General features: G+C 41.0%; 4 protein-coding genes across 5 annotated transcripts; 1 reads left to right on the top strand and 3 right to left on the bottom strand.

The window, feature by feature from the left end:
* Window positions 1-688: 688 nt before the first annotated feature.
* drm (odd-skipped family member drumstick) lies at window positions 689-10,138 on the bottom strand. Of its 2 annotated transcripts, none has more exons than XM_089463891.1 (3): window positions 9,779-10,138; window positions 1,848-2,743; window positions 689-776 (listed from the first exon to the last, which is right to left on the bottom strand). In XM_089463891.1, exons 2-3 carry the CDS (start codon window positions 2,066-2,068, stop codon window positions 752-754), a joined length of 246 nt encoding a protein of 81 aa, XP_089320017.1. In that variant the 5' UTR covers window positions 2,069-2,743; window positions 9,779-10,138; the 3' UTR covers window positions 689-751. The 2 variants fall into 2 exon arrangements, with proteins under 2 accessions (XP_089320017.1, XP_017858696.1); XM_018003207.2 differs by lacking the exon at window positions 9,779-10,138 and adding an exon at window positions 8,801-9,418.
* A 7,709-nt stretch (window positions 10,139-17,847) lies between these two features.
* Window positions 17,848-21,635, bottom strand: IFT57 (intraflagellar transport 57). Its single transcript, XM_018001323.2, has 3 exons — window positions 21,237-21,635; window positions 20,418-21,174; window positions 17,848-19,065 (listed from the first exon to the last, which is right to left on the bottom strand). Exons 1-3 carry the CDS (start codon window positions 21,594-21,596, stop codon window positions 18,920-18,922), a joined length of 1,263 nt encoding a protein of 420 aa, XP_017856812.2. The 5' UTR covers window positions 21,597-21,635; the 3' UTR covers window positions 17,848-18,919.
* A 289-nt stretch (window positions 21,636-21,924) lies between these two features.
* Window positions 21,925-25,238, top strand: Spindly (spindle apparatus coiled-coil protein 1 spindly). Its single transcript, XM_018003209.2, has 6 exons — window positions 21,925-22,650; window positions 22,703-22,868; window positions 22,926-23,141; window positions 23,202-23,343; window positions 23,496-23,594; window positions 23,650-25,238. The coding sequence occupies exons 1-6, from the start codon at window positions 22,123-22,125 to the stop codon at window positions 24,695-24,697; spliced, it is 2,199 nt and encodes a 732-aa protein (XP_017858698.1). The 5' UTR covers window positions 21,925-22,122; the 3' UTR covers window positions 24,698-25,238.
* Window positions 24,717-27,851, bottom strand: LOC108610848 (uncharacterized). Its single transcript, XM_018003203.2, has 2 exons — window positions 25,745-27,851; window positions 24,717-24,873 (listed from the first exon to the last, which is right to left on the bottom strand). Exon 1 carries the CDS (start codon window positions 27,790-27,792, stop codon window positions 25,765-25,767), a length of 2,028 nt encoding a protein of 675 aa, XP_017858692.1. The 5' UTR covers window positions 27,793-27,851; the 3' UTR covers window positions 24,717-24,873; window positions 25,745-25,764.
* Window positions 27,852-27,996: the final 145 nt, after the last annotated feature.

Here is a 27,996-nt window from a genome sequence, read left to right as displayed (position 1 = left end):
GTTGCATGTTGCATGTGTTGCATGTGCTGCTCGTGGCATGTGACATGTTGCTTGTTGTTTTATTTGTTGTACGCACGCCCACAGGTATTCATGTGTAAATTTCTGCAAAGATTATTGTAAATGGTTGTTGTTGTTGTTGCTGCTGTTGTGGATATGGTTGTTGTTGTTGTTGTTGTTGCTGCTGCGCCTGCGCAACATTTTTGGGTGGGCGTGGCAGAACCAATTAATTTAAATATTTAAGAAGACAAAATGAACAGCCAAACCAAAAGCGAATTATCGAATACCAACACCCGATTGCATTCCGATGCGAATGTTGCTGCTGCCGCTGCTGTAGTTGTTGCTGCTGCTGATGCTGCATCAAAGCTGAGTGTGTGTGTGTGTGTGATATGCGTGTGTGTGCTTTGCGTGTGCATGTGCTTGTGCGTGTGCTGGTGTCTGTGTGTGTGCGGTGCATGAGGGTGGGTCGGTGGGCGTTGGTGCTTGCTGTTGCTGCTTTCGAGCTGCCGATTACCGATTACCAGCAGCTATCGATAACTCTATGTGTATGACAGTGGCCCAAAAAGTTTCCATTTAGTTTTCTTATTATTTTGTAATATTGCGTGCATTTGTTGTTGTTTGCTGTTGGTGCTGCGGTGCTAGATATCAGCTGTTGTTTTTCGTTTATATATATATTGTATATTGCTGTGTATTGTTTTTTTTTTTTTTTTCTTTTTTTTTTCATTTATATATATTGTATTTATGATATTTTAGCTTATCGCCAAACACACTGACTACATCTACAAATAGAAGAGAAAATAGAGAAAACAAATAAAAGGTGATGTAAAAAAGAGACGTGTTGTGATAAATAGTAGAACAAATACATATATCCATAAATATATATTTATATTTGCATATAACTTATCCAATAATTAAGCAGAACACATTTTCTTGTGTGTTTATGGTGCAATATGTGTGTGTGTGTGTGTGTGGGTGTATGTTTATGCTTTTTCTATGTGATATTTAAGACTACAGACTATACAGTAGATATTTATGTACATATATTTTCGTATATAAATATGTTCATTTGCATTTGCAAAAACAAAACTGAAGACTAGAATGGAGTTATATATACCTGCATATATCTTTTTATATTTTCTTTTCCTGCTGTAGCATTTAATAATGCCCACTATACAATACATAAAATATGTGTATATTATAGAATATGCTGAAAATAAATGCTGTATATCTTATATATTCTATTATATATTCTACATACACAAGCTATAAAAACAGTTTTAGATTAATTGAGCTTTTTTATTTCCAATAGCTATAATTTTCTTTCAACTAATAACTACCGAACATTTTAGTTAGGCTTCTTCATAAAAAGTATGACTAAATAATTTACTAAGTAAACATCATTTCAATTGTAGCTTATCGAAGTGCCTAGTAGATAATTTCACATTAATATTAATTCCGTGACTAGAATTTAAATGTAATAAAAACTGGGAATCCGTTGATTTCTGCTAAACTTATCAAGGTACTTTTTTGCTAAGCTGAAAATATCTCTTCTAGAGTGTCATAATATAAACAAAGCTTTGACAAGATAACAAACAAATAACACCTCCATATATATCAGACAGATATAAATCTATATGTACATTGTAATGCTAACCAACACCAAAAACGATTTAAATTTTTAGTTTTTTCCTTTTTTTCATGCACTTTTTAAAAGAACCAACAAAAATAGCAGCTTTACCTATGCATATGTGTGTGTGTGTGTGTGTGTGTGTGTATTTATGTACAACTTGAGTTTGAATATTTATACTAGAATATAGACTATATATGTTGTATATCTGTGTTGAACTCACCTGTGCTGACGCAGATTATCACGTTGCTTGAAGTACTTGCCACAGACCTCACAGGAATATGTTATCTCTGGGGATTTGTGCGTGCGCTCGTGTATCATCAGATTGTAGGGCTTGGTGAAACGCCGCTGGCAATACTTGCAAATGAACTCACACTTCGGACGCATCTTGCGACGGAAATCCGACCGGCAGTCATCGTTGTCGATTCGCATTACAGCAAACATTTTGACAGACGATATATTTTCCCCTCTTTTCGTTGTTTTTTTTCCTCTTTTTTTTGCCTACGTGCGACGCGCGCGCGCTCAGTGCTCGCACAATCAGTGGGTGAAGTTTTTCGTTCAGTTGGCGTCGCTGCCGACGACACACACTCACTCTCTGCTGCTGCTGTCTGCTCTCTTGCAATCGCTCTCTCTTTGTCTTGCACTCACACACACTCACAGTGTCGCTCTCGCTCGCTCTGGTTGATTGTGTGTGCTCGATCTCTTGCACTCAGTGAGTGCTCGCGCTGCGCTGAGTGGGGTTGTGTTTGGAAAGCTTTGAGCTTTGCTCTGTGTGCAATGAGCGCAATGCTTGACGCTGTTAACGGTACTCAAAGCGTAATCGCTATCTCTATTGCTATGGCAGATAACAGTTATTTGCTGTATGTGTGGCAATGCTTTTTCTTTTCTTTTCCTCTTTAAGTTGGTTTTTTCCTCTTCTCCTCTTTTTTTTTTGTCAACTGTCACACGCTCGCTGCTCGTTGGCTGTTGGCGTTGTTGTGATTTCTCCGTGTGCTAGCTTCGCAGTGGTTGCTGTTGCTGCTGTTGTTGTTGTTGTTGTAGGCGTATTGGGTGGGCCGTATTTCCAGCTGCCGCTGCTGCCGTTGCCTTTTAGTTTATGGCACACTTTAAGGCAAACACCTAAAAACACAGACACGGAGAGGGAGAGAGAGAGAAGAAACAAAGTTAAATAAAGTTAGCAACGCCTGCGACATCTTTTATGTGCCAATAAATTTGAGCAAAAATACCACAACAATAACAAAAAGCAAAAAGAAAAAAAAAAAAAAAAACAAAAAAAAACATCTCGACAACAACAAGTTGTCAACTTAAATCACGCAACATGAAATTGAAAATGAGTCATTAAAGCCACCTCAACCGCTAGCCCCCATACGCAAGTGGAACTCGAACTTGGTGTTGACATTTACAAATCACCAGCCGCCCAGCTTCAGTTGCTAACCTTCGCTTATAATTTGTCTTAAACGACAACACTGACTTGCTTTCTGCTTCTTCTTATTTATTTTTTAGTTTCTTATTTTCGCCAACCAGTCAGCCGTCACTGCTGTCGCCGACTGTACTTCCGCAACACAATTGTTCAATTAGTTGCCCGCGCAATGTTGAAATTAAAATACGAAATCCATAAATAGTTACAGCTTGACCTGAATTCAGTTGAAATCAGCTCGAGGATAACCTATTTATTCGTTATACAAGCTTCTTAACACTTCAGTAAAATATAATTTAATATGTAATTTTTTTGTTTAAAAATTTTTAACGAGAGATTTGATCTTTCCAATTGTTTGATTGTTTTATTATAGTAAACATTTATTTCAATAGGGAATTTCGGGGAAATACAAAAATATGCGTTACGATTATATTGATTATCGCAATAAAAAAGTCTTCTATGAAAAAGAATTGGAATACCAAATTTAAAAATTATTGCTGCTCTAACAACTGAGTTCCTCTAGGTGAAATAATTATAGACACTCATGATGACGTTAAAACTCACTATAGCTAAGTCTCTGTGTTGACTATCAATTAAATAATTAAATTAAAACTTTGAATTTATTCTATTGCTTATATTCTTTATATTAAGTGTCTTTATAATATGCTTCAAGGTTTGTGCATAACAGGAAATTTGCTATCAAAAAATACCTTATATCAAGTTTAAAGATTATAACTCAGCTAATACATAGCTGAGTTCAAAGAGGTCAGACGACATCAAAGCAGTAAAAATCCCCAAATCTATTAGCAATTACATAAAGTATGCAGAAACATGTGCCCAATATATACTTATCCTCAATTATTCATATAATTCTATATAGATTAAAGTAGTAGAGTAAAGTAGATTAAAGTAGTAAAGCCTCACTTGAGAGTGGCATATGATATATGATATGTTTATACGGTTGCAATAGTGTAAAATTATGCAGTGCAATGCTCTAACTGCTCTATAAAGAGCATACATGAAAAGTTAATAATCATAGCCATAGCGACGGCCCAGTTCACATAGGCCACTATGGCCGTCTATGGTTATGGGCGCTATAAAGATGCTGAAAGGCGTCACAAACTCACTCGGAGTGGTGTTTATGCCTTTACGACGTCACCTTGCCGCATTCAGTTGCCATATTTTAGTCGCTTCATTAAAGTGGCGCTGTAACAAGTTTATTTTTAATTGGCGCCTGGGCCGAAACAGCGCCTCAAATTTATGCCCGATGATTTTGTTTTTGGTTATATTCAACGGATCTCAATGCCTGCTGCTTCTTTCTTTTGGGATCCTGCGCGGTAGTTAACAACTGTTATTTTTTATGTAATTTTATTTTTGTCATTTCGGCGCCGCTGGATAACATTATTTTTTTTTTTATTTTGGTTTTTGGATATATGCATATGAATATGTATATAAATACGCGTCAGTCCCTTAATGTTATGCCATACATTCTTGGAGTTTTTGGAATGGGAGTTCGGATTCGGATTCGGATTCGAAGATCTCTGTGCAAACAAAAGCCTGCGCTGACTGGTAGCGACAACGTCTCTCGGCAAGCCCCGATTTCGATATTTATATGAGTTTTATTTTCATTTTTATTTATTTTGTTGTTGTTGTTCTTGTTGTTGTTTTTTTTTTTTTTTTTTTCTTTTCGTTTTCTTTGATTTTGTTGGGTGCGCGCAGCTGGAGTTTGGCTGCAAGAGGAAGACAAATAAAGTGGCTTTGTTGCTTTTTGGGGCTTTGGGGGCCACAACGTTGACAACAAAAGGCAAAAGTCACAGCGGGTGCTGCACCAGACGCAGACGCTACGTAGTTATTGTCATTATAACATTAATGCCCACTAAACATATTCAAATTATAACACTGACGTTCAGGTCGCTGATCGCCAGCTCTTAGAAAGAGTGCGACAGAGAGACACCGTGTGAGAAAGAGATGGAGAGGGAGCGAGGTAGCGAGCAAGTCGTAGTCCAAGTCCATGTTAATTTGTGTACACAATGTGGCGTCACATTGGCATTTTAACGCCGTTAATCATGCGACACAGGGCGCCTGCATAAGGCCATGGGATTCGTTGTGGATGCGCTGGAGGAAGCGGCGTCCGTCCCTCTATTCCTCTGTCCCTCTGTCTCTCTGTCTGTCTGTTGAGCTCGCTCTGGCCTTTGGCTATGCTTTTTGGCTTTTTGCCTTTGGGCCATGCTTTTGTCGACGGCATTTGGCGTGGGCCTAACTGGAGCAGCATTAGCCACGGCTTACGACTGCGCCTAAGCTTTTCAACTTTATTTAACTTGACAGATGAGCCAGCCAGATGAATGCGTAAACCAAAGAACAACAACAAACACACGACGTGAAGGGGAAGAAGAAGTGTTACAGCTTATTTATTGGAAAACCATTGAGGGGAGGCAAACTCAATGAATGCAGTCGACTTATGCAAGAGATGTTTCGGCTTACTGATATATTTATCTGATTCGGAAATATTTATATGCTTTATAAATGTAATTGCTGATGGTATTCCATTTTTGTTATGAATGAGATAAATTGAAACAAATTTAATTTGAATTTGGCTTAATTGACTGCATACATAGTAAGTTTAACTCTTCAGGAATCTCTAGAGACTTTTGATAAATACAAGATATTTTGTTGGTAAGCTGAAGTACCAACAGGCGTTGTTCTAGTTTGTTCTTATTTAAGCAAATGGCTCATTTTAAATGTCTCATTGTTGTTTATAAACAATTTAAAACCTGCTCACAGCGAAAGATCAGCTATAAATGTATAGAACTAACTGTTTATAAATAAATCATTTTGAATTCATTTAGCTTATCAAAAGTGCATCTACAAAGCAGAGACACTATTAAGTAGCGATTTTTAAGCATAACAAAGTGATCTTAACGAATCAAAAGTATTTCGAGTTAAATTTGAATGGAAAAAAAATATTTGAAATACACAAAAGATCTAAAATTTAAATTGATAAAATATTTTGTAAAAATTCTAAAATAATATTTAAAAATATTGCAAAAATTAATATTAACAAATTTTGCTTTTAAATTTATAAAATATATAAAATATTTGAAAATTTTTAAAGTCACACGGAAATTTTTCCTCATCGCTCAATATTATGCTTTTACTTGGGACTAAACTCTGTTTACGCCCTAAATCTATAACATTATTCTTTTGTGAGAATTCCCATATAAATATCAGCAATACATGAATAAGAAGATAGATCTTTTCTCTCCGCAGCCACTGTGAATTTGTGTTTGCATAATCCGTTGGCTGTTTGCCAACTGTTGCTGTTTGGCATTTGATATTCTAACCAAAGCCGCTTAGTATTAGCTTGAGCACAGTCAACAGACCACACGCACACGCACAGACACACATGCACGCATAAGCGCTTAAGCAGACATTGAAACTGGCCAAAATATTGTATAATAAAGTGTTGTACAAGATGCAGTTAATCCCATTAATCCGCACTGAAAATAATTAGTGTTTTGTACACACAGCACAACGAGAGGTCTAAGGCATGCAGAGAGTCGAGATATATAAGAAAGAGAGAGAGGGAGTGCGTGTGTGTATGTAGTAAAAGATCAAGACACAGCGTGAAACTCAGACTTCAGATGTTAAAGTGAAGATGCAGCAGCTTGTGAAGGGCATGCGAAAGGCGTTAATACTGCGTGAAATTAGATTTGCACCAAAAATGGCAACAAACAGACACAGAGAGAAAGGGAGAGCGAGATACAGAGAGAGAGAGAGAGAGAGACAGAAAGGCAACGTATCTGAATCTGTATCTAAATCGTTTGGCAAGTGTGCATGTGAGTGTGTGTGTGTGTGTGTGTGTGCGAGGGTGTGTGTGTGCGCGCCAGCGCCTTTCCACGAAGCCAAAATCCGAAAAGTTACAGTTTAACACCCCGGCCCAGCGATAATGTGTAGCGGTATACGCCGATAAGGCTGCCAGGACCTAAAAAACTAAAAGGCACGAAGAAGGGAAGACAGACAGCCAGCCAGACGGACAGACAGCGGAGTGACACACACGTCGCACACTGTTAAGGGCCAGCGTAGCTGACATGGTCAAAAGCGATTACCACACTTACCAATGTGGCCCTTTTTTGAGTTCTTTTGGAGGCGGACAAGGTGAGTTGGCAAGGTGTCATTAAAAATTACATTCCGAAAATGTGGAAAAAATGACAATAAGCCGCACGGCTCAGGCCATATAAAAAATGTAAAGGACAAAGGCACCGAAACGATTTGATACGAATCTAATTGTGCTAATGGCGCAGAATTCTCAAGAAAATTAAAACCCCAGCCACACAACAACAGCAACAGCAACAACAATTAGACACCGTGCCTCAAGTAGTCCAAAGAATGAGAGAACAATGCAAGGGTGCGGGGCGCGCGAAACTGGACACAACTGAGACTGAAGCAAGGGAGACAACACCTAACCACAAAAGGATCTTTCAAGTGCTGACCGAAAGACAAATGTCTAGTTTTTTTCCTTCTCTTTTTCCTGTGGGAAAACACGCACCGCGTCAAACGCGAACTAGATGCGTTCGAATGCGTTGCGTGATCGGTTATGACAGACAGACGGACAGACAGTTGTGCAGCTTGGGCAACAACCACAGCCTAAGACACCCACGTGAAAGGTGCAAAATGCCTGCTAGATCGTACGTTTAACTAATTTGTGCCTAATTGATGGCACGCAGCGTGTGGTCCCAAAGGAAGAAAAAAGGACGAGGTCACTCACTCTCAGACATTTCCTGCTGAGCACAATTGCACCTCTATGTAGATAGATATATACATAAATATATAATATGTATATATAAATATATACACAAAAATATATAAATAGTAAAAGTGTACCAGCTTGTTAAAATTTGGCGACTCATTCAGCTAAGCTTGAAAATGCTAAGCTTGGTGCGTGAGTCAGAGCTTAGTTTAAGCCAAAATTAATTTGATGATCTTTGGCAACAAGTCATTTGCGGTTGTGAGTCGCATTGTCTATGTATATGATACGTTTGGCAAGTTTTATTAACCTCGCACAGACCTTCATCGTTTATAAGAAGTCGTCCAAGTAGTGCTGACTCATGGACTTACAACTGACTGAAGCGGACCTAAGGTCTCATAAGCTCATGTTGAAAAAATGCCGTCGGCACACGATTAAAATCATGATAGCTTAAGAGAAACCAGCTCGAAGCAAGCTCAATGTACAATTTACAATTCCAATTCTTATATTCGAATTATAATAAATGAGATAAAATGTAATGTAATACATATGTAGAAAATATAAATATAGATTGCTTTGATTTGCTGATGTAATAAGATGTGTGCAATTGGCTTATTAGAAATTCTGTTATGCTCGCCATTTTGTGGCAGTTTAATACGCAGGCAAAAAAGCTTAACGCACGCCATTGACAAACCATTTCTTTCAACTCTCACGCTCTTGCACACGCAAAGACACTCACACATCGAACGGCTCTCACGCACATTTGGCTTGGGCCAATGAAAGCGCGTAAAACTGGTAGCCAAGCAAACACATACACAACAACAGCAACAGCAACAACAGCAACGGAGAATAAAGAGAAGAGAACAGAACAAAAATAACATAAGCGCCAACGCTGCCTACTGGCTACTGTGCGACGCCGCCGCCTAGGTGCAGCCGAATCGACGCTAGCTGCGCAGCCAGGGCCATAGCAATGGCGACGCTTGCGTAACTGCGCAGTCGTATAGGCAAAACTTACCCAATGGGAAATACGACAAAATGTTGGTAGCTGCAGCTGCTAATCACTGGAATTAACGCGACGACAACGATTGGCGACTGGTGTCAGGCGACGAATGAATTAAGGTCACGTAGCACAACGGCTTATGTATATATGATTATCTGTGTGTGTATATATGGAATCACAATGTAGATCGGTTTTATTATTATGATGATTATTTAATTTAATTTTTTTTTGCTTCTTGCTTTTTGCTTGGTAGGTACACGCGAAGGAACTGAGGAACTACGCACGCTTGCGCGGCACAAAGTTGAATGAATGAATGCTACTAATAACTGAAAGAAATAGTAGTCAACTCTGCTGCTGCTGCTGCCGAGAGCTGCTGCTGCTGCTGTGCTGCTCGCGTCGCTGCTGCCAAGTTGAGGAAGCGGCGACGACGCAGTCAAGACCAAAAGACCGAGGCGTTCGATGTGTGGCTCTGTGTATGTGTGTGTGTGCCTTGAGTGCGGCTCAATACAGTAGTGAATGTGTATGTGTATGTAAATGTGTGTGCGTGTGTGTATGTGTGTGTGAGTCATCGGACTACTGTAGTGCCACAGCAACAGCAGCAGCCACGCCAGCAGCCATAGCCGCAGCAGCAGCTCTGCCTAGCTCTTCTTTCTAACTGGTCAAGCACGAACGCGAAAGCCGAAGCCGAAGACGCATTCGTGACACGAAGGAGAAGCTCAAGACCAGAAGCCGAAGCAAGTTCTTATAAGCTTCGGCTACTGCGCATGCGCAAGACGAGTAGCGCTCAAAGCGCACTTGCTCTCACTCTCTATCTCCGTCTCTGTCTATCTGCCGCACAGTCTATGCGAGTTTTGTGCGCGCCGTATTTGTTGCGGTGTTGTTCGTCTTCTTCTTATTTTTTTTTCTTCATGTCGTTTTTGCTGCTGCGTAACTGCGGTAGCTTTCAACAGTAGCCACAAAATGGCAACAACTAACAAAATGGCGACTGCTTACCTTTTAGTCCGCAAAACCCAATGCAAATGCGTATTTGCCAGCGAAGAAACAAATCAAATACAATTTGATTGCAGTTGTTCCGTCGTCTGTTCACCTTTTCGAATTTCGTTCACTTTTGCAATTTGCCAGACGGCGACGGGGTTTACACGATTCAAAGCTTGTAAGCTCAGAAAGCTCGCACAGATCGACTGCTAATATTATTAATAAAATATATTTCACTTCCGAACGCTTCTGTGCGCGAGAGTCAACTGCAAAGTTACGATCGAAACTTCAGCTTGATGGGTTTAACAGCTGCCTGTGTTGAAACAGTTGAGCGGCGCAACAACAACAACAAGAGCATAAAACAGCTTCTGCTGCTGCTGCTGCTGCTGCTTCTGCTCGTGGTGGTGCTGTTCGCCTTTCGCTGTTCGCTGCTTGCATTCAATTGTCTCTGCACTGTCTCGCTCTAGCACAATTGAGCGCAAAACGAGTTTGAGTGAGCGCAACGTGCTCTGATTGGATGAGAGCACTGAGTGACGCTGTATGCGTGTGTTAATTTGAACGTGTATGTGTGCGCGTGAGTGTGTGTGCGCGAGAGCAAAGCAGGTGAGTTAAGTTCTTTTTTTTTTCTTTTTGTGAGCTCAACGCTGGGGCGTTACGTGCGTGCGTGCTGGTCTGTTAATTAAGCCTAAATGCGCCTTCGTTTGCCAACAGAAAGACTTACATTTTAATTAAGAGCGTGCGCAAACACACAAATTATATGCTAAAGCTCAGTAGCTGCCCCAAAAAGCGCTCTGTGTGTCTACCTCTAACTCGCTCTCGCTTGCGCTCTGCTAAATACGCTTGTATAGTTCCATCTCTGTTATGCAGCTGTCGGCTGTCATCTAGCTGCTGTGCAACGCAACCAACTTTCTTTTACACACACATTCGCATACTCGCACACACACACAGAGGTAAACGTATGCTCAGTTGTTAAGTGGGCGTTGCCTTGTGGCGCTTTTGGGCGGCCAATGGCAGCCGCGTTCGCGTCGCTGCTGGCGCTCAGCTGTCAGTTGCCTGCCCTTAACCCGTTTCTCGACTGTCTCTCGCTCACATGCGCCAATCTATCTGCGTGTGTGTGTGTGTGTGCGTATGTGTGTGACTTTCAATGTGTATGCGTGAGTGCTGAAAACCAGTGGCAGAGCAGCAGGCAGCCGTATTACGCATTCGCCGCATTGACTGCGCTGCCAACTTTGTTAACTGTTGCGGCTCCATTTTGTATGCGTGTGTGTGTGCGTGTGTATATGTGTGTGTGTGTGCCGCCATGGGAAACTCTTGAAATGCGTTTTTCTTTAACCACTGTCGCTGTGTGGCCTCTTTGTGCCTCGCAAACAACAAATAACATGAAGAAATACAAGAAAACGAAGAAAATATACCAACATACATTTTGTAATGCGCCGCAAAAGGGCCGACCTTATATTTATTGTCTGTTTATCTCTTGCTTTCAGCCTGCTCTAACTGATTGCCTTTCATTTTCTTCTTCGGCTCATCTGCTGCTGAATGAAACAAACGCTCCATTCACAAATATTCACGAAAAAACAAAAGATGAAGAAGAAAAAGAAAAAAGAGACTCAACAACAAAATGATCAAATAATACAATATATATACACAAAAATTCGTTAATTTTACATAACTCTGCGCCTTTTGTGATTTTAATTAAGTGGCCCCAAAAAGGATTGCCTCTTCTTCACATCTTATTGTTTTTTGTTCCCCCGGTTTGCCTGCCATTGGACTTTTTAATTAAGTTTTCGCTTTGCGGAGCTGGCGAATTGACATGAAGCATCAATAAAGTTTAAAAACATGAGAGAAAATAAAAGAATGCTCAAATTGTTTCTCCTTGTGCGGCGCATCGTTGTGGAGATATTGCCATATTTGAGCCAACGTTTCTTAAACTCAACTTCAATTCGATTTTGATGGCTTCATTCCGCATTTTTGGCTTCACATTTGCATATATCCAATCAGGCGATACGCAAATTGATTTTTTTCTTTGTTTTTTTTTTTTTTTTTTTTTACAGACAATTCCTTATGAAGCAGCAACTGCAAGTACATATTCGACTCTTTATTGACAGCTGTTGAAATTTAAAGTGCATAAACAAACAATTAAGTCGAAGGATCAGACAGTGACATAAAAAAAAGAGGCAATCATAAAAAGTTTCTCTTTGGCATTCATGGTGATTAACAGTAATGAAAACAAAAGATTTGGTTATATAAAAATGACATTTATATTATCGAAATCGTTAACGTTTTTGAGATTTTCATTTATTTTTCAAATATGTAGTTTATTTAATGCAGTAAATGGTATATTATTATTTATCTATGTATATTTGACTACTTAACTGATGCCTGAGTTTGCCGAAAAATTTTCCGGCGGAAAAAAACAAACTCAGAAATACTACGGGGAATGTTCTATTGGCGCATATAGAAGCTTTGCTCCTTGAATATTAATAAGGAAGAAAGTCCTATCCCCAGATGGATGATAACCGAAGAAAGAGGAGGCTTAGCAACAAATGCAATACGGTGCATCGATCAGTGTGGCAACCTGGATGCTCGTGATTCGCTAAACCAAACTGATTGAGGCGTGTTTTGATAAGTAAAACTCAAAGCTATTATCATATGGAATCGTATGCTAGAGATTCAGTCCAAATTAAGATTTTAACTAGATTCAGTATTTTACTTGAAGCAATACGTGTATTATATGCGTAAGCACAGGTTGGTTATATATACATATATATGAGGTCGAATTCTTTGCTGCAAAAATAAATTACCTGTGCCAAGAATAAACGAAACAAAATCAACTGAACAGGTAAACCTAAATAAACTCAAGCAAATCGACGCAACTCAGCTGTGAATTTTGCTAACAAGCTGTGATTCATCTGGGAATAGGCCTGAGATTATACACATATGTGTGTGTGTGTGTTTGTGTCAGCTGTTTCGCTTTCTCGGCGTCTATGTGCCACCGATTGCCACTTTGCTTATGCCACACACTTTGCCCACCGGGTTTTTATGGCAAATTAATAAGCCACGAAAATTCCAAATAAACCATAAATTTTATTAATATTCTATGTATGAATAAAAAAGACAATCGCCACACACACACACGCACACACACGCACACACACATACACATTTATTTAAATATGCAGCAGGCTATTCATAAAAAAAAAAAAAAAAAAAAAAAAAAAACTTCTTTTTTTTTTTGTGGATTGGTTTGGGTTTATTGAATTGTCGCTACAATGACAGCGATTCAGGAAAAAAATAATATATATAGTTAAGCAGAGTGAGAGGAAGAGGAAGATATTGTAGAGAGCCTTAAAAAAACTACCGCACCGCACCCAATTATAATAAAAAACAAACGAAATCGATTTCGAATTCAGCTTTTTATTCAGAATTGAACGAACAATGGAAAAACCTTTTGCGCTCCTACAGAAGTGACAACAAATTTAAAATTTACGAAATAAAAATTAAAATGAAATAAAACACAATGGGCACACACTGAAACTGGAAACCAAACAGCACACAAGAAGAAGACAACGACAACAACAACAACAGCCAAATATAATAATAATAAAAATTAACATACAAACTAAAATGCATACGAAATGAGGCTGAGAAGCGCACAGAGAGGCTGTGCGACGATCAACGATCGGCGATCGATAGCGCTTTATGGGCGATAGTTTTTGTTGCTGTTGTTGCCGCTGCCGTTGCTTGGCCATAGTACGAGTTCATTGAGTTCCGAATTCATTGATGGATCGCAGCGCTATAACGGCAGCCAGCCAAAGCTAACTGTGCGTTCCAAAATAGAAACATATATATATGTATGTATATACATATGTATGTATGTATATACACAATATACCATGGCTGGGCAGGCACAAATTTACGATCGTACATAATTCAAATTTATGCAGATGGATTCACGGCGTGGCTAAGCGAAAATAAATCATGCTTTTTAAGTGCCAGCCAAGCATTTGTTTTGGCCAAACACCTTGAATGGCAGCCTGGTAACTCTGTCACAAACAGCCAAAGCAACAGCAACAACAGCAAAACTACCGTGAGGCAATCATCACAGCAAACTTTGTCATCCTGCTCGCCAGCAGCAGCAGCAGCAGCAGCAGCAGCAGCAGCTGTTGACAACGTTTCAGTTTCAAAGCCTTTATATATATGTATTTAAATAGTGTATATAGAAACATATCTCTGAGCCGCCCACATCTTCTGCTCTGCGTCTTCGCATCTGTCTGCTGGCAGCCTTTTTCTACCCCCTTCTGCTGCCGCAGCTTCTCCGCAGTGTTGAAATTTATGCGACCGCAGCGCTGCCGTATGAATTTTTAATTTTTCACAAAATGTGTTTTTTTTTTTTTTCATTCTTTTATTTACTGTCTGTTGTTGTTCTTGGCTCTTTATTAATTTTGGCAATTAATGAAATTTAATACTTTTGCGCACAGTGCAAACTGTTTTCGAGCTGCTTTTGTCAAGTCATCGCCAGCTGCGAGCGCTCGAGTCTGTGCGAGCAGTTGATTATTGTGCAACTTAATCAAATATATTATTGTATAGAAATATAAATAATGAAAGGATTTTAAAAAATTGCACAGAAATGATAGAAAATTCAATTAGACTCTAGTTAAGAATAATTAAATAAATAACTAGAGAAATTTTTGTATGTTTAGTTAGAAATAATTAAATGTAAAAGAGATTAAAGCTGAGATGGGTTTGCCGACTAGGAAACAAGCAAGTTTTTACTATTATATAGTATTAAATTTTTAAAAATAAACTTAATTTGATAATGAGCAAAGAGTTACTTCAAATTAATAATGTAATTTTACATTGATCAATAAGTCAGCTCAACTTTAATTGACGTTCCTCAGTCAGCTTTCTCAACTAGAATGCCCTTCGCTTTACTGTTGTTTTAATTATATGGCACACATTATTTTTAATAAAATTTCGGTTTAGAAAAGTGTTGTGTTTTATATTTATAGAGCACCCAAGTCCTCTTCTACTTAAATGTATAACACTGGAAATTCATTAGTATGAAAAGTAACATAAGCACGAGAGAGAAAACGTATATAAAAACCACTTAAACATTAACTTATATATTATTACTATTTTTATTTATTATTATTATTGATTGGTTTTCTCATTAAAATTAAACATATTATAGACACTTGATAAATTAATTATAGTATATAAGTGTTCTCATTAATATTTCATTTCCGAACTTCCATCTAGATCTATAGCCATGCCAAATTCTATATCTATAACTCTCTATAGACTACAGCCATCAGCAATATATTTATATACTTAATGGTTTCGAAAGGGTTTTTATTTCTATTCAGCTACCATCATTGGAAGGATTAAACGTAGCTAAAGAACAAACTCAAATAAAATCAGCTGAAAGGCAACACTCAAACTGAAATTATTTTTGTTGTTCTTTCTGGGGTCCACACCAAGCACAATTCGGACGATAAATTAAATACCTTTTGTGGGTAATACGAATAATAGGGATTGTTCAAATGGTCAACAGTTTTATTGTGCGCTGGACCAAAATGCGATCCCCCGCATTACTCGAGCTGAACGATGTTTATTTTTTTATTTTTCGTATTTTTTTTAGAAAGCTGTGAAAACAAGATTTACGATCGATTTTCATGTGCTTAGCGCCACATGAACTTCCGTTGATTTAGAGTCGGCTGCGAGAAGAAAGAAGAAGAGGACACGAGTCGAGTCGAGGTGTTGGCTGGGCGTAGGTGTCATCAGCTGCAAACCCCAACCCCAACCCCAACCACAGTCACAGTCACAGTCACAGTTATAGCCTCGGTTACAGCTACAGCTACAGCTACAGCTCCATCTCCATTTTCAGTTTAAACAAATTGAATTTAAAATTAATCGTATTTGATATCGCTAACAAAAAAGTCACAGAGAGAGACAGAGAAGGAGAACGACAGAGAGAGAGAGAGAGAGAGAGAGAGAGAGAGAGAGGGAGAGAGTTGGAGAAAAATGTTTTATTACATTGATTTGCATTTAAATCGATGTTTCGACTGAGATGGCTGTATCAAGAGAGAGCGACAGCGCAAGAGAGAGGCAGATAGGTTTGGGATGGGGATTGGAATTGCGGCTCAGATGATAACGAGCACAGCGAGCGGTCAAAAAACGTTGACAAGCTGACAAGAACCGAAACCCAACCCAAACCAAAACAAATAAAAATGCGGAGAATTCTCAATGAATTTGGTCGAAAAGAGGTTTTTGTTTCTGAATGAATGAATTCTAGATGCATAAATAATACCCCTATGTAGGACTTAGGTCAGAACTAAGAAATGCAATTTTCTGCTTTGTAGGTGGTGGCGTCTCTGTGGCATAGGGTTTGGGCAAAGGGTTTTGGCCCAACTCGCGTCAGTATCTGCTGCTCTCGCTGTTGTTTGGGCCAAATCACGATTTATGCTCCGCAAATGCTTTTTAGCCAGAGGCTAAAACGAAAAAAAAGAAAGAAAAATAACAAAAAGCCAAAATAAAAGAAGACAAAAAGCTGAACACAAATTTGTTCATTCAGCGTACAGCTGAGGCGGGCAACAGGTTTTCTCTTGTTGTTGCAAAGTTGATCGTGCCAAACAATGAGAAAATGAAACTCATCTCGCGTACTCGCTCTTATACAGCTGCTCGCCCAGCGCTGCCTCCTCCCACTCCGCGGACACCAGAGAGCCGGAGAGACACTCGAGACTGAGCCAGAGACTGAGACTGAGCCGCAGACGGAGACTCAGATTGAGACTGAGACACTGTTGTTGTTGCTTTGGCCAAAAACCAGCCCCAGAGCGAGTTGCGAGCTGCGAGTTGTGAGTCGCGAGTTGCGAGTCGCGAGTCGCGAGTTGCCTGCCACTCAACTCAGTGGAATGGCATCCGAATCCTACCGTGGGAAATGAACAGTAGTTGCTTTTGGCTTTTGGAGCAACAACAAGTTTAATGCTACAGTCAGTTGTTTGCTGCTGTTGTTGTTGTTGTTGTTGCTGCTGCTGTTATTGTTGTTGTTATTGTTGTTGGCTTTGCAATTTCACTGCAGCTTTTTGGTCGTCGGCGCATATCAAATAAGCCTAATAATAATGCAATTTATGCCAAAGCAAAGCGAAAAGAGCCACAAAATGACTTTTGACTTGCTCTATTTTGCATGCCCACGGTTAGACAGAGATGGAGCGAGAGTGACGAGAGATAGAGAGAGGGAGAGAGTGGGACAGAGGGAGAGGCAGAGTGTGGATGTAGTAAAGAAAGAGAGAGAGATTGAAATGTACTACAAAAGAGAGCAATTCTTATTTCTCAACTATGATAAGACATATATAAATATATGTACATAATACATAAAATAGGTACTGGCCCAAAATATTTGCGATTAATACAAAGCTCTTATTAGTCTCTTTCACTCTTATTATTAGAGCCTAAATAGTTAAATAGTTTTTCTTTAAAAAAAAGCATGGTAAACTACAATCCATAAGGAAACATAATATGGTCAACAAAACTAAATAAAATTCCATTAGATTGATTTAATATAAAACATAGATTTTCTTAGGAAAAAAAAAGGAAAAGTCTAGTTAAATTTAAAAAAATAAAATATAAATTTAGAGAATTTCTTAACAAACCTATTAAATTTCCAATTTTTTTTTTTTAATTTATTTATTTATTTATTTTTTCAATTATTTTTTTTAATGTTTTTGTGTAATTTATACTTGCACGCAGATATTTAGCCACAACTATTGAGACTTGCAACTGAAATTAAATTAAACACATTATACAATATCTTAAATGCATTCATGAACTAAAAAAAAAAAAAAAAAAAAAAAAAAAAAACATTTTCCATTAAGTTTATTAATTTAAAAGCGTTAAAAATTTCCATAAATGTATCGAATTTAAATTGAAACAGAAAAGTATTTATTTTTATAAAATAAATCTGATCTTATAAATATAAATAGGTAATCAATATATTAAATTTAAATTGTTGTCAAGTCAGTTAGAAACAAAAATTTATGTATTTTTATTCAATAAATTTGATCATATAAAAATACAAATTTATACAGTTTTTCATTGAGACATGTATTTTCTTTGACATTGAATTTTATAGATTTTATTTATATTTTAGGTTTTATTTAATATGTATAAGTATATATAGAAAAAAAAATGGGTTCAGGGTATAAAAAGAGAATATATATAGTATCTCAACATTGGGTTTATTTGGCTTCACATGCGGCTATATTTTGAAGGATGATGGAAATCCCTGAGCGCGTGCACAGAAAAGTCCGCAGCAGTTGCCAAGCTGTTGTTGCTGTTGTTGTTGTTGTATGGTGTGTTTTGGGAAAACCTTTTAGCACCTTTGGCCACAGCCGCAGCGCAAATCACAACAAGTTGCGCATCGCAGGGACCTGAGCAATTGGGAATTAGGAATTGGGCTGATAAGCTGGCCAAGTGGGCAAACAAAGCGTTTGCGCGTGCGCAGCGAGCTGAAAGTAAGTGAGTGAGAGAGAGAGAGAGAGAGACTGAGGGAGAGAGTGAAGGAGATAGAAAGTGGGAGAGGGTAGAGCAACACCTACGGGCGAGCAAACGGTTTCGCGGTTGCGTCTCAGGTTTGCTTTGGTTTCGGATTGGTTTGGTTAGGTTCGTGGTTAGTTTCGTGGTTAGGTTCGTGGTTGGGTTCGTGGTTGGGTTCGTGGTTATGTGGTAGTAGCGGCATCCTCTCATCTAAGTGCGATGTGGCTGCTTATCTGATCAAGCGCAGGACACGCGTGCGTCTACTTGAGTGTGAGTGTGTGTGTGTGTGTGTGTGTGTGTGTGAAGTGTAGATAACAAAGAGGTGATAATTGACCGCCCTATTGGCTTAGCAACCAATTACAAAGCTTATCAGCTGCACTGCAGCAATCAAATCAAACAACGTTCGACGGGGCGGAGCAACGCCGGTGGTCTGCCCTGTTGCTGTTGTTGCCCCCATCGATAGCCATCGATCGGTGTAAACAAGGCCAACATCGCAACAACAACAACAACAACAGCAACAACAACAACAACAACAGCAGCACACCCATGGCCAAGTGTGAAATATGCCCGGGTCGTGTCGAGTCGATCGCATTCGTATGCTAAATACCGAATGGACTCCCTCGCTTATCAGTTGTTTGCCTGGTCGGTAGGGTCGAGCGCTTGACGCACTGTCTCCTGGTCGTAGGCATGCACCAGCAATGCCACCTCCAGATTCAATTGGGCAATGTCATCCTTTAGCTTGACAATCGCCTTCTTAATCTGCTGCACGGAGCCTGCAAAGAGATGGTAAATCAAATGGTAAATAACTATGATCATAGAGAGAGACATACAGAAAGAGGGGAGTGGGAGCAAGAGCCATTAAAGAAATATGCTATGAATCAGTTGAGACTCTTGCAGCTCACTCACTATTTCGACACATTGGTATTTCCCACTAAAATCACAAACGACAACGAGCGGAATGCCAAGAGGTACTCTGAGCCCATGTGAATTCACTGAGCAATGAGTAACAAATTGTGTATTGAGTTGTTCGATTGGGTATCTTCTGTGATATGCTATAAATAATAATGAATCATCAATTATTGAATCATAGAACATTTGAGCATGAATTTACGCAAGTTGTTCAAACTTAATGAAATGAATTGGAGAAAAATATTTAAATTTGAAAGGAGGCTCCAAACTAGAGCGAAAAGAGAGAGAGAGAGAGAGAGAGAGAGAGAGCAATGCAAATGCTACGACTGAAGTGAAAGAGACTGGAATAGTGAGAGGGAGACGGGGAGTAATATTGTATACAGAATATGCGAAATGAAAAGCATGTCAAAGTAAAAGACAAAGGCAGAAACTGGCAGAATGGATAAATTAAAGTAAAATAAACAGATATGTAAACGAAATATTATATAAATAATATAATAATCTCAAAGACTGAAAGACTGGAAAATTCTACAATGCGGTTTAAGGGAGAGAGTTTAGTTTAATTAATTATACATTATTATTATTATGAGAACACGTTGATTTATAAAAATAAAGTTCTTATTAATTAAAAAAAAAAAAAAAAAAAAAAAAAAAAAAAAAACCAAAACAAAAAAAAAAAAAAAATATATATATATATATATATATATATATATATATATATGTATTTTTAAAAATATATTAAATTTTATTAAATTAAATTAATTAATTAAACTAATTATTAAAAATTATGAAAATAAAATTTTATTTTACAAAAAAAAAGATAAAAAGAATATAACAATAATTAAAAAATTATTTATTATTATTATTCTTATTTAAAATATATATATATATATATATATATATATATATATATATATATATAAATATAAATTAATAAATAATAAAAATAATTAATAAAAGTAAAAGATTTATTGCTAATAATAATAATAAATAAATGTAAATGGCACAAACAAATATTCCATTTCCAACAGTTGAATATTTTAACAATGAATGAAATGAAGAGGGACAATAAAATGATTGAATTAAAAAAGTTAACAATATAAAAGAAATCAATTGCAGCAGAATCGATCGGACTAGTCAAACTCTCTCGTAACTCGTCTAACTTCCACTCGCATTTGAACAGCTCCAAACATAAGCCACATCGTGGCATACTCACTGCCATCGGACATGACTTGTCCGCGTCGTTCCATTTCCTGCTTCTTCAGCTCCTGCTCGGCCATCACCTCGCTGAGCTGATTCATCTGCTTCTCGGACTCGTCCTGGAGCTGCGTCTGAGCGTACTGCACGGTGGATAGCTCAATGGAGAGCTCCTTGTACTGCTGGATGAGCTGCTGGAACTCGTTGTTCAAGTGCTTCTCCCGGCTCTCGATCTTCTCCAGGCTGAAGGTGAACTCGCTGTGGAGTTTCTTGAGCTGCGCCTGCGTCGTCTCGGCTACGTTGGCGATGCTCGTGTTGAGCGTCTCCATTTGGCTGATGTGAGTGCGCCAGTCGCGGGCATCGGCCTTGACGAACACCTTCAGCTGCGGCAACACGCGCTCCAGCTCCAGGCGCCACTCCTGTTGATCGCTGAGCCGAGCGTTCAGCTCGTCCGTCGTGCCTGCTGGCAGTTCGCCCATTGAGCGCTTCTGGCGATTGAGCCAGTTGAGCTGCTTGAAATTGTGCGCCTCCAGCTCGAGATCGCTGTCGTCGCTGAGGGCGCCCGCATTCTGCTCATCCTCCAACTTCTCCAATATGATCTCCGCGTTGTCCTCCAAATAGTCGCCCACGAACTCCTCCTCCTGGGCGATGTGCAGGCGTTGATAATTCACTTGCGTCACCTTCAGCGCCTGCGTGGCCAGCACGTCCAGTACCATGAGGCAGATGGGTCCAGCGCCCCGTATTAGCTTATTGGGAGTAAAATCCACTGGGACGTCCTGCGGAGCCTCAACTGCTTCAATTTCAATTTTCAAATTTTCATTTAGCTAAACGAACTTACGATTTCCTCCAGTATTTGCATTATCTTTGCTATAACCGTATTGGGATCATCGTATTCCTGTGGCCGCTCCATTTCCTTACCCAGCTTTCTGCACAACCACCAGCAGATCAGCGTGAACATGAAGAATTGCTCGCCGGGATTTGTTGCCTTCACGAAATAAAACCGCGAAAGCGGCTTTAATTTATATTCTCTCAGCAGATGCTTCTCATAGTTGAGCAGCTTCAGCTTCTCCAGCAAATCGTCGGATTGAAAATTTTGCAATTGCTGCGTTTTATCAGCGGCATCTTCCTGCATTTTATCGAAACTCTTTTTCAAGACTGAAAAAATTAAAAATGTTTGTTTGGGTTTGCTAATTTCCATGGAAACCAGATGACCAGTGAAAAGCCAAATTTGCGCTAATTAAGTATTATTTTTTATATTTATATATAATAGTAATAATGCTTTAATATACTGTTTAAAACCACCCTTATAATTTTGCAAAAATGATTTTGCATTTGATTATACATATACAAAAGTTAAAACAAAATTTGATTTGGCGCACAACAAATACTCAACAGATGGCGCTAGTAAACAGTTGCCATTCACAAGGACAAGTTGACATGCTGTCATGCTGTAGACTTGTCTATGATAGGAATGGCATATTCCCTCTGCATTTTTTTAAAAGATTATGTAAACATATATAAAAATAAAATAAATATTTTGCATAAATATATTTTAATTGATATTACGGCATTCTTCTTGCTGTCTGCTCAGTCTTCTCACATCGCCACTAATCGGTACATCGCATAATAATATCGATATATATTGCATAGCAGCGCTATTTGAGCGTCGCTTTTACACAATTGATTCAAATTGTTGACGCCTTAGAGAAAAAAACGGCTGGAAAATGTATAATAACTTAGATTTAAATGCTTTAACCATAGAAGACATAGTTGAAGAGTACAAATTACTGCATGAGCGCCATGAACGACTTAAGGAGCGCAGCGAGGAGGATGCCCAACGCCTACACGAGCTAAAACGCAGCCTAGACACATCCTTGGCGGCGGAACGATATTTAACCCAGGAGCTAGAGCATCTAAGTGCCCAAACACAAGCGTCAGGTCCTACGCCAGAGCCACGTGTGCAGCAAGAATTGGAGGAGCTGCGTCGCAAATACAAGAACCTGCAGCTAGAGCATGAAACCTTGCAGCAGGACTACGATGCCAAGGTCGAGGATGTGGTCAGCCTCAAGGCGAAGCTCGAGAGCGCAGTGCGCGATCTGGAATCGTTTGCCTTGGTGAAAGCCAACAGTGTAGACGATGAAATCACATCACGTTTTAATGCAATGGAGCTGGAGAATGCAGAGCTCATGCATAAATTGGCCGAATATGAGGAGATTAAAGTGAAAAATACCTTTGCTATAGCCGAGCAGGAGGTGAGTAAATAGATTATATCATCCTGTTGTTACAATCTCATTGTCCTCTCAGAAAACAATTGAGATGTTAAAAGATCAAATCGATTGCCTGGAGCAAAATCTGCGTAGCAAACGAGATGAACTCGAGGAGAAGTTGCAGGTGCTGGAGAGCACACAGGAGCAGCTGGTGGATGCCAATGCCAAAATAGCGATGCTCAGCAGTGCCCCGGAACACAATGGTTGAGTAGGCGAGCGGAGATCGCTGAAATCTTTTTTAAAATTTAAAATGCTTGCAGATCGCAAAGGCAACTCACTATTTGCAGAGGTGGACGATCAGCGGCAGGTGATGAAGCACTTGCTGGCCAGCCAAAAGAAGAGCTACCTGGACATGAAGAAGATATTCAATGAGAGCAAATTCGAAATACACCGACTCAAGCGGGAGAACGCAGCCATGCACACTGAGCTCCAAGCATGCAGCACAATCTTCTGCAGCGCCGACAAAACCTATCAGAGTAAGCTTGGAGAACTCGAGTATAAGACTGTCTTAACTGATTCTGATTCACTCTGTGCAGATAAACTCAATGAGCGCATTCGCAAGCTGTTGCAGCAAAATGCCAAACTGGAGCACAATTTGAATGTGACGCAAGAGCGCCTGCGCGAATTGGCCAGACAGAAATCGGTGACTTGGCTTGATTCCATGCTGGATTTCTGCAAGTATGAGTTGGCCGAACGCTTGGGCCATGCTGTAGCAAAGCTGTGCAATCATTTGCTCAGCTTTACCAGCTACAGATTGTTTTTATTGTGATAGGCCGTTATTAGGTTAGGCTGCGTTTAGATTTAGTTCACAACATTCCCATTCCATTTAGACGCGAAACGGACGAGCTGAAGACCCAACTGCACAGCATGCACATCCAAAATGCCACGCTCGAGGAACAGTTGCGCAACATGCAACAGGACATGGCACGGTGGGTGCAAACCGTTCACCTCATGAGCTCTTTTAACTCAATTATTTTGGTTTAGTTGGCGCTTTGAATCGCTGAAGTCCCGCTGCGTGTTGATCGATCGCGAGAATCTGCTGATGGAGCACAAGATTGCCTTTAAGCCCATGAAAGCCATGGAGTTCGATATCAAGGAAGCTGAAATAAAAGCTGCCTTGCCACGCATAGCCAGCGTCCCCGCCGCCCCAGCCAATGTGACGACAAAAGCTGAGTTTATTGTAGTGGATACGCTGCTGAAGCCGCCCGCAGTTTGCGTCAATGTGCAAACTGATGTTATTCTCTTGGACACTCCGCTTAAGGCTGAGCCAGAAGCGGTCCCTCGTCCTGCTATTAAATATGCACAGCTCTCTTGTCCAATTAAAGTGAAGCGTGAGCTGATTGAGCAGCCGTCCACGGAAAACTCGGCTCAAGAGCAACAGCTGGAGCAGATCGAATGCAAAACGGAGCCAGAGCAAACTGATGTCATCGAGCCGCTGAGCGCGTCATCTCCGTTAATTAGCACTCCTCCCGTTGCACACATTCGCGTGAAAAGCGAGCAACAGTTAATGTCACCTGAAATGGAATCAGATGGGGCCCGTGCTGAGCTTCCTTCTCTGCCTGCCAAGCCTCAGCGCAAGGGCACGCCCATCCAATTACGTCAGATGAAAGCAAAAATCGATGATGATGAAGAGCAGGACCAAGCACCTACTCCAGCCAAGCCACAGCGCAAGGGTACGCCAGTTAAGACCAAGCAAGAGCCACTCGAATTTCATGAAATTTGTGAAGCGAAGCCCTTGCGCAAAGGAACGCCAGTCAGAGTCAAAGCCAGTGCCATGGACACTGAAGCCGCTGGCCACGGTGCAGTGCGCTCCATACTAACAAAGAAGCGCGATCTGTTTGCCGAGGATAACCAAAAGAATGTCCAGTTCAGCAGCAGTGCGCCCATCGTGCACAATCTGAGCCCTGATGTGTGCAGTCCACCGCCCTGCGGCAAGGAGAACGCACTCAGCCAGGATGTAAAGCCGGTCAAAAAATCACAGGGCATCATACGACGCATTGTTGTGCCATCCAAGAAGCCAGCGAGCTCTTAAGCTGCACACCAAATGCATATTTACAAATAAAGTGTTTAATTAAAATTAAGACTTAGGCAATAAATTACACAGCAAACAACAACGAGACGTACAAACTTAATAGTTCTTGCCGATCCAAGGCCCACATATGGACACTTAGTGCATCAGCCATCAAGATGGGAAATACATATGTAAGCCTGGAATGATATAAATTAGATTTATGAAAAGTTTAAAGAGAAATTTCTGTATAAGCTAAAGCTCAAATGCAAATATTGTCTATGCATATAGAATATAGAATATAAAATATCTATTTAAATTGTATTGCTCGGGATCAGACGCAGTCCCAGGGCTACTGTCGAACATCTTGAATTTGAAGTGTTTAGATTTATGCAAATGATAATCGTTTATGTACAAGTAGGCTATAGGGGGAACTGCATTATGATGATCCAATTCAAGAAATTAACTATTACTAAAGAGCATGATATAAATCAATAGCTTTTCTCATGTTATTCTATAACTAGCTTAAACTATAAAATAAAAATTTTAAAATGTATTTGTCACATATCGAAGTTTGTTTTAATACGGATGTAGATCTATAGAACTATATGTCCTGTTTATAAATGATCTCACAAATACTTGAACTATATCTGATATTTCAAGTTGAATTATAAATTTTGCTGCTAGGCAGCTAGTATCTCCAGCTCCTAATTTTGAGTTACTGTAGTTATTTATTTTATCTAAATTTACGCTCAATAGTAATCGAGTCAGAAATTTGTAAGATCAGCTCAGGTCAAGTAACTAAATTAATTATATTTAAGAAATGGATTGCGATATAAGAATATATAATATAATTTGTAACTACAATTCCCCATCTTCTCTTACATAGACTCCCAAGAATTCATATTACCCATTTTGACAGCTTAAAGGGTACGTAATCTCTGATTATTAATTGGAGCTCTGAATCATGTACGATTAGATCATGTAGCACAGCAAACAGACGACAATATTGTGCTGATAGCACTGAGAGACGATCTACAGCAGCACAAGAATCGCCTTTCTTTTGCTTACTTCATGAAACACGATGATAGCTAGACCTCCATTGGCTGCTCCTCCTCGAAACCCAAGTGCTCGTAGATGGGCGCTGAGGCCGCAGGCAGTTCAACAGGAGCTTCATCCGCCTCGTTGGTGTCCGTCGGCTCCTTGATCTCCGTGTAGAGCTGATAGGGCAGATCTGTGGGCATGGCCTCGTAGGTGACGTGATGGGTGCGCGAGCAACTGCCGTGGGATTGCCGTGGGCCAGCGCAGTTGCAAATGGAGGCGGAGCCGCTCACTGGCGTCTCATAGCCATCAGCCAGAGCTATGGGCTGGTCCAGGTCCTCGGCCACGTTGGCGCTGCTGCTGCCATTGGCGATGGGATAGCGCACGATGTCGATGTGATCCACGAAGCGATGGTTGCTCGAGGCCTTGCCGCCGCCGAAGCAGGACAGTCCGCCGGAGTAGTATGACCAATGGAACATGCGCTCGCAGTGCAGATAGAGGTACAGGAGCAGGAAGAGCAGCGCAATGCCCAGCGGCAGCATGAAGACTATGACGAGTGCCTCCGAGCGTTGGCTGTGCGACTGCTGCAAGGGATTGCCGTAGAGCACCGTGTGACTGGAGACATTCAACTGGCCGTGGCTAACGGACCAGTTGCCCTCAGTTTTGTTCCGTGGAGTGCTTGGCTCCACTGCCTCCTTCCCCTTCTCCTTCTCCTTCTCCAGCTGCGGCTTGCAGCTCAGCCCATTCACGTTGATGAGGGATATGTACTTGGCATAGCGGAACAGGCGAAACAGCTGCGGCTGGTCATGCGAGAAGTTGAGCAGCCACTGGCAGCTCCACGGATTATCGTCGATGTGTATGTGCAGTTGCTGCACCTGCTCCCAGGCCGCGTGCTCTGTCTGCTCCAGGCGCACCAGCTCATTGGAGCTCAGGTCTAGCCGGGTTAGACTCCCAGGAGCTAGCTGCAGCACCTGCGGCCACGAAAGGCTATGCAGCTGATTCCGCTGCAGCTGCAGAGTCTGCAAATGCTGGAGCTGGGCAAACCAAGTGCTGTTCAAGCTCCGCAGGTGATTCGCGCTGAGATCGAGGCTGATGAGCGAGCTGTTCGACAACTGCAGCTCTCTCAGCGCATTTCCACTCAAGTTGAGCTGCTGCAGCTTGGAGCCTATGGAGGCATCAAGTGCGAAGCTGCTCAGCTCACACTCGACCAGGCTGAGGCGGAGCAGCTGCTCCGTGCCATTGCCGAGGCGAAGATGTCGGGGTTCGACCAGCGTCTGCTGCACCAGCAGTTCGGTCAGCTGACCAGGCAGCGCCTCCAGGAACTCACGCCTCACCAGCTTCAGCTGTGTCAGCTCCAGGCGCTGCAGTTGCTCCAGCTGCTCCAGTAGCTCCGCTTGCCGCAGCGCCAGCTGACGCTCGCGTCGTATGCTCAACTCCTGCAGCTCTCGACATCCCTCGAGCGGCTCGAGCAGCCGTAGCGAGTTGTCCTCCAGCAACAGTTGCTGCAGGTGCGGCAGCAATGCGAAGCTGTTGCCACTGAGCGTGCCCAGCTCATTGTGGCGCAGGGCAACAACACGCAGTCGTTCCAGCTCCTGCTCCTGCTCCTCCTCCTGTTCCGTTCCGCAGCTTAAGGGCAGGCTAGCTTCCAGCACAAAGCGCTCGATCTCAACGCTCTCCAGCTGCGCACAATTGTGAAGATAGGCCAGGCCATAGCCGACCACGTCGGCCAGCGGCGGCGTTTGGCTGCCATTGAGGCGCACATGCAGTTTGCCAGCCACACGCTGCGCGCCCAGATCAAATACGGCTCCACCAGTGGCGCTGCCATTCCCAGCGCAGTCAATGTCCAGTGGCAGACCAAAATCCTGCACGCTGCGCTGCTCCGGCGGCGTTACATAGAGCGTGGCCCGTATGAGGCAGGAGCTCTCAGCTCCAACCACAACAGCTGGCAGCGGCAACATGAACAGCAGCAGCAGAGGCAGAGGCAGAGGCAGCGACGATGCGTAGCTGCCTGTCGAGGCGGTGCTGCAGTGCGTCATCGGCTCGTTGGCATTCCACTTGAGCAGCGAAGCGTGTCGCATCTTTGTCGAACAGCAGCCGCTCCCGTCGCGTGCAAAAACTCAACTGTGGAAAAGTGGAAAAGCGGAAAAGCTTTAGCTTTGGCGTCGCACCTTTGGCTCTCGCCAGGTCAGCGCCAGCCCCCCGCCGTTCGCTCGAATATTGAAAACATGAGTTTCTCATTTTGTTTCAGTTTCAGTTTTTGTTATAAATTTAGCTATTTTGTG

This window comes from Drosophila arizonae, chromosome 3 (assembly GCF_054131065.1).
Source record: "Drosophila arizonae isolate 15081-1271.41 chromosome 3, UAZ_ARI_1.0, whole genome shotgun sequence".
NCBI classification, from domain to species: domain Eukaryota; kingdom Metazoa; phylum Arthropoda; class Insecta; order Diptera; family Drosophilidae; genus Drosophila; species Drosophila arizonae.
This window is presented reverse-complemented; position numbering and strand designations above follow the sequence as displayed.

Excerpts from the sequence above, each read along its gene's own strand:
- drm (XM_089463891.1), bottom strand. The coding sequence starts at position 2,068 with ATGTTTGCTGTAATGCGAATCGACAACGATGACTGCCGGTCGGATTTC. Across the intron at positions 777-1,847 it reads GATAATCTGCGTCAGCACAG|ATGTAGTCAGTGTGTTTGGC; the intron begins GTGAGTTCAACA and ends TTCTATTTGTAG.
- IFT57 (XM_018001323.2), bottom strand. The coding sequence starts at position 21,596 with ATGGAAATTAGCAAACCCAAACAAACATTTTTAATTTTTTCAGTCTTG. Across the intron at positions 21,175-21,236 it reads TGCAAATACTGGAGGAAATC|GACGTCCCAGTGGATTTTAC; the intron begins GTAAGTTCGTTT and ends GAGGCTCCGCAG. Across the intron at positions 19,066-20,417 it reads ACAAGTCATGTCCGATGGCA|GCTCCGTGCAGCAGATTAAG; the intron begins GTGAGTATGCCA and ends ATCTCTTTGCAG.
- Spindly (XM_018003209.2), top strand. The coding sequence starts at position 22,123 with ATGTATAATAACTTAGATTTAAATGCTTTAACCATAGAAGACATAGTT. Across the intron at positions 22,651-22,702 it reads TTGCTATAGCCGAGCAGGAG|AAAACAATTGAGATGTTAAA; the intron begins GTGAGTAAATAG and ends TTGTCCTCTCAG. Across the intron at positions 23,344-23,495 it reads TCCATGCTGGATTTCTGCAA|ACGCGAAACGGACGAGCTGA; the intron begins GTATGAGTTGGC and ends CATTCCATTTAG.
- LOC108610848 (XM_018003203.2), bottom strand. The coding sequence starts at position 27,792 with ATGCGACACGCTTCGCTGCTCAAGTGGAATGCCAACGAGCCGATGACG.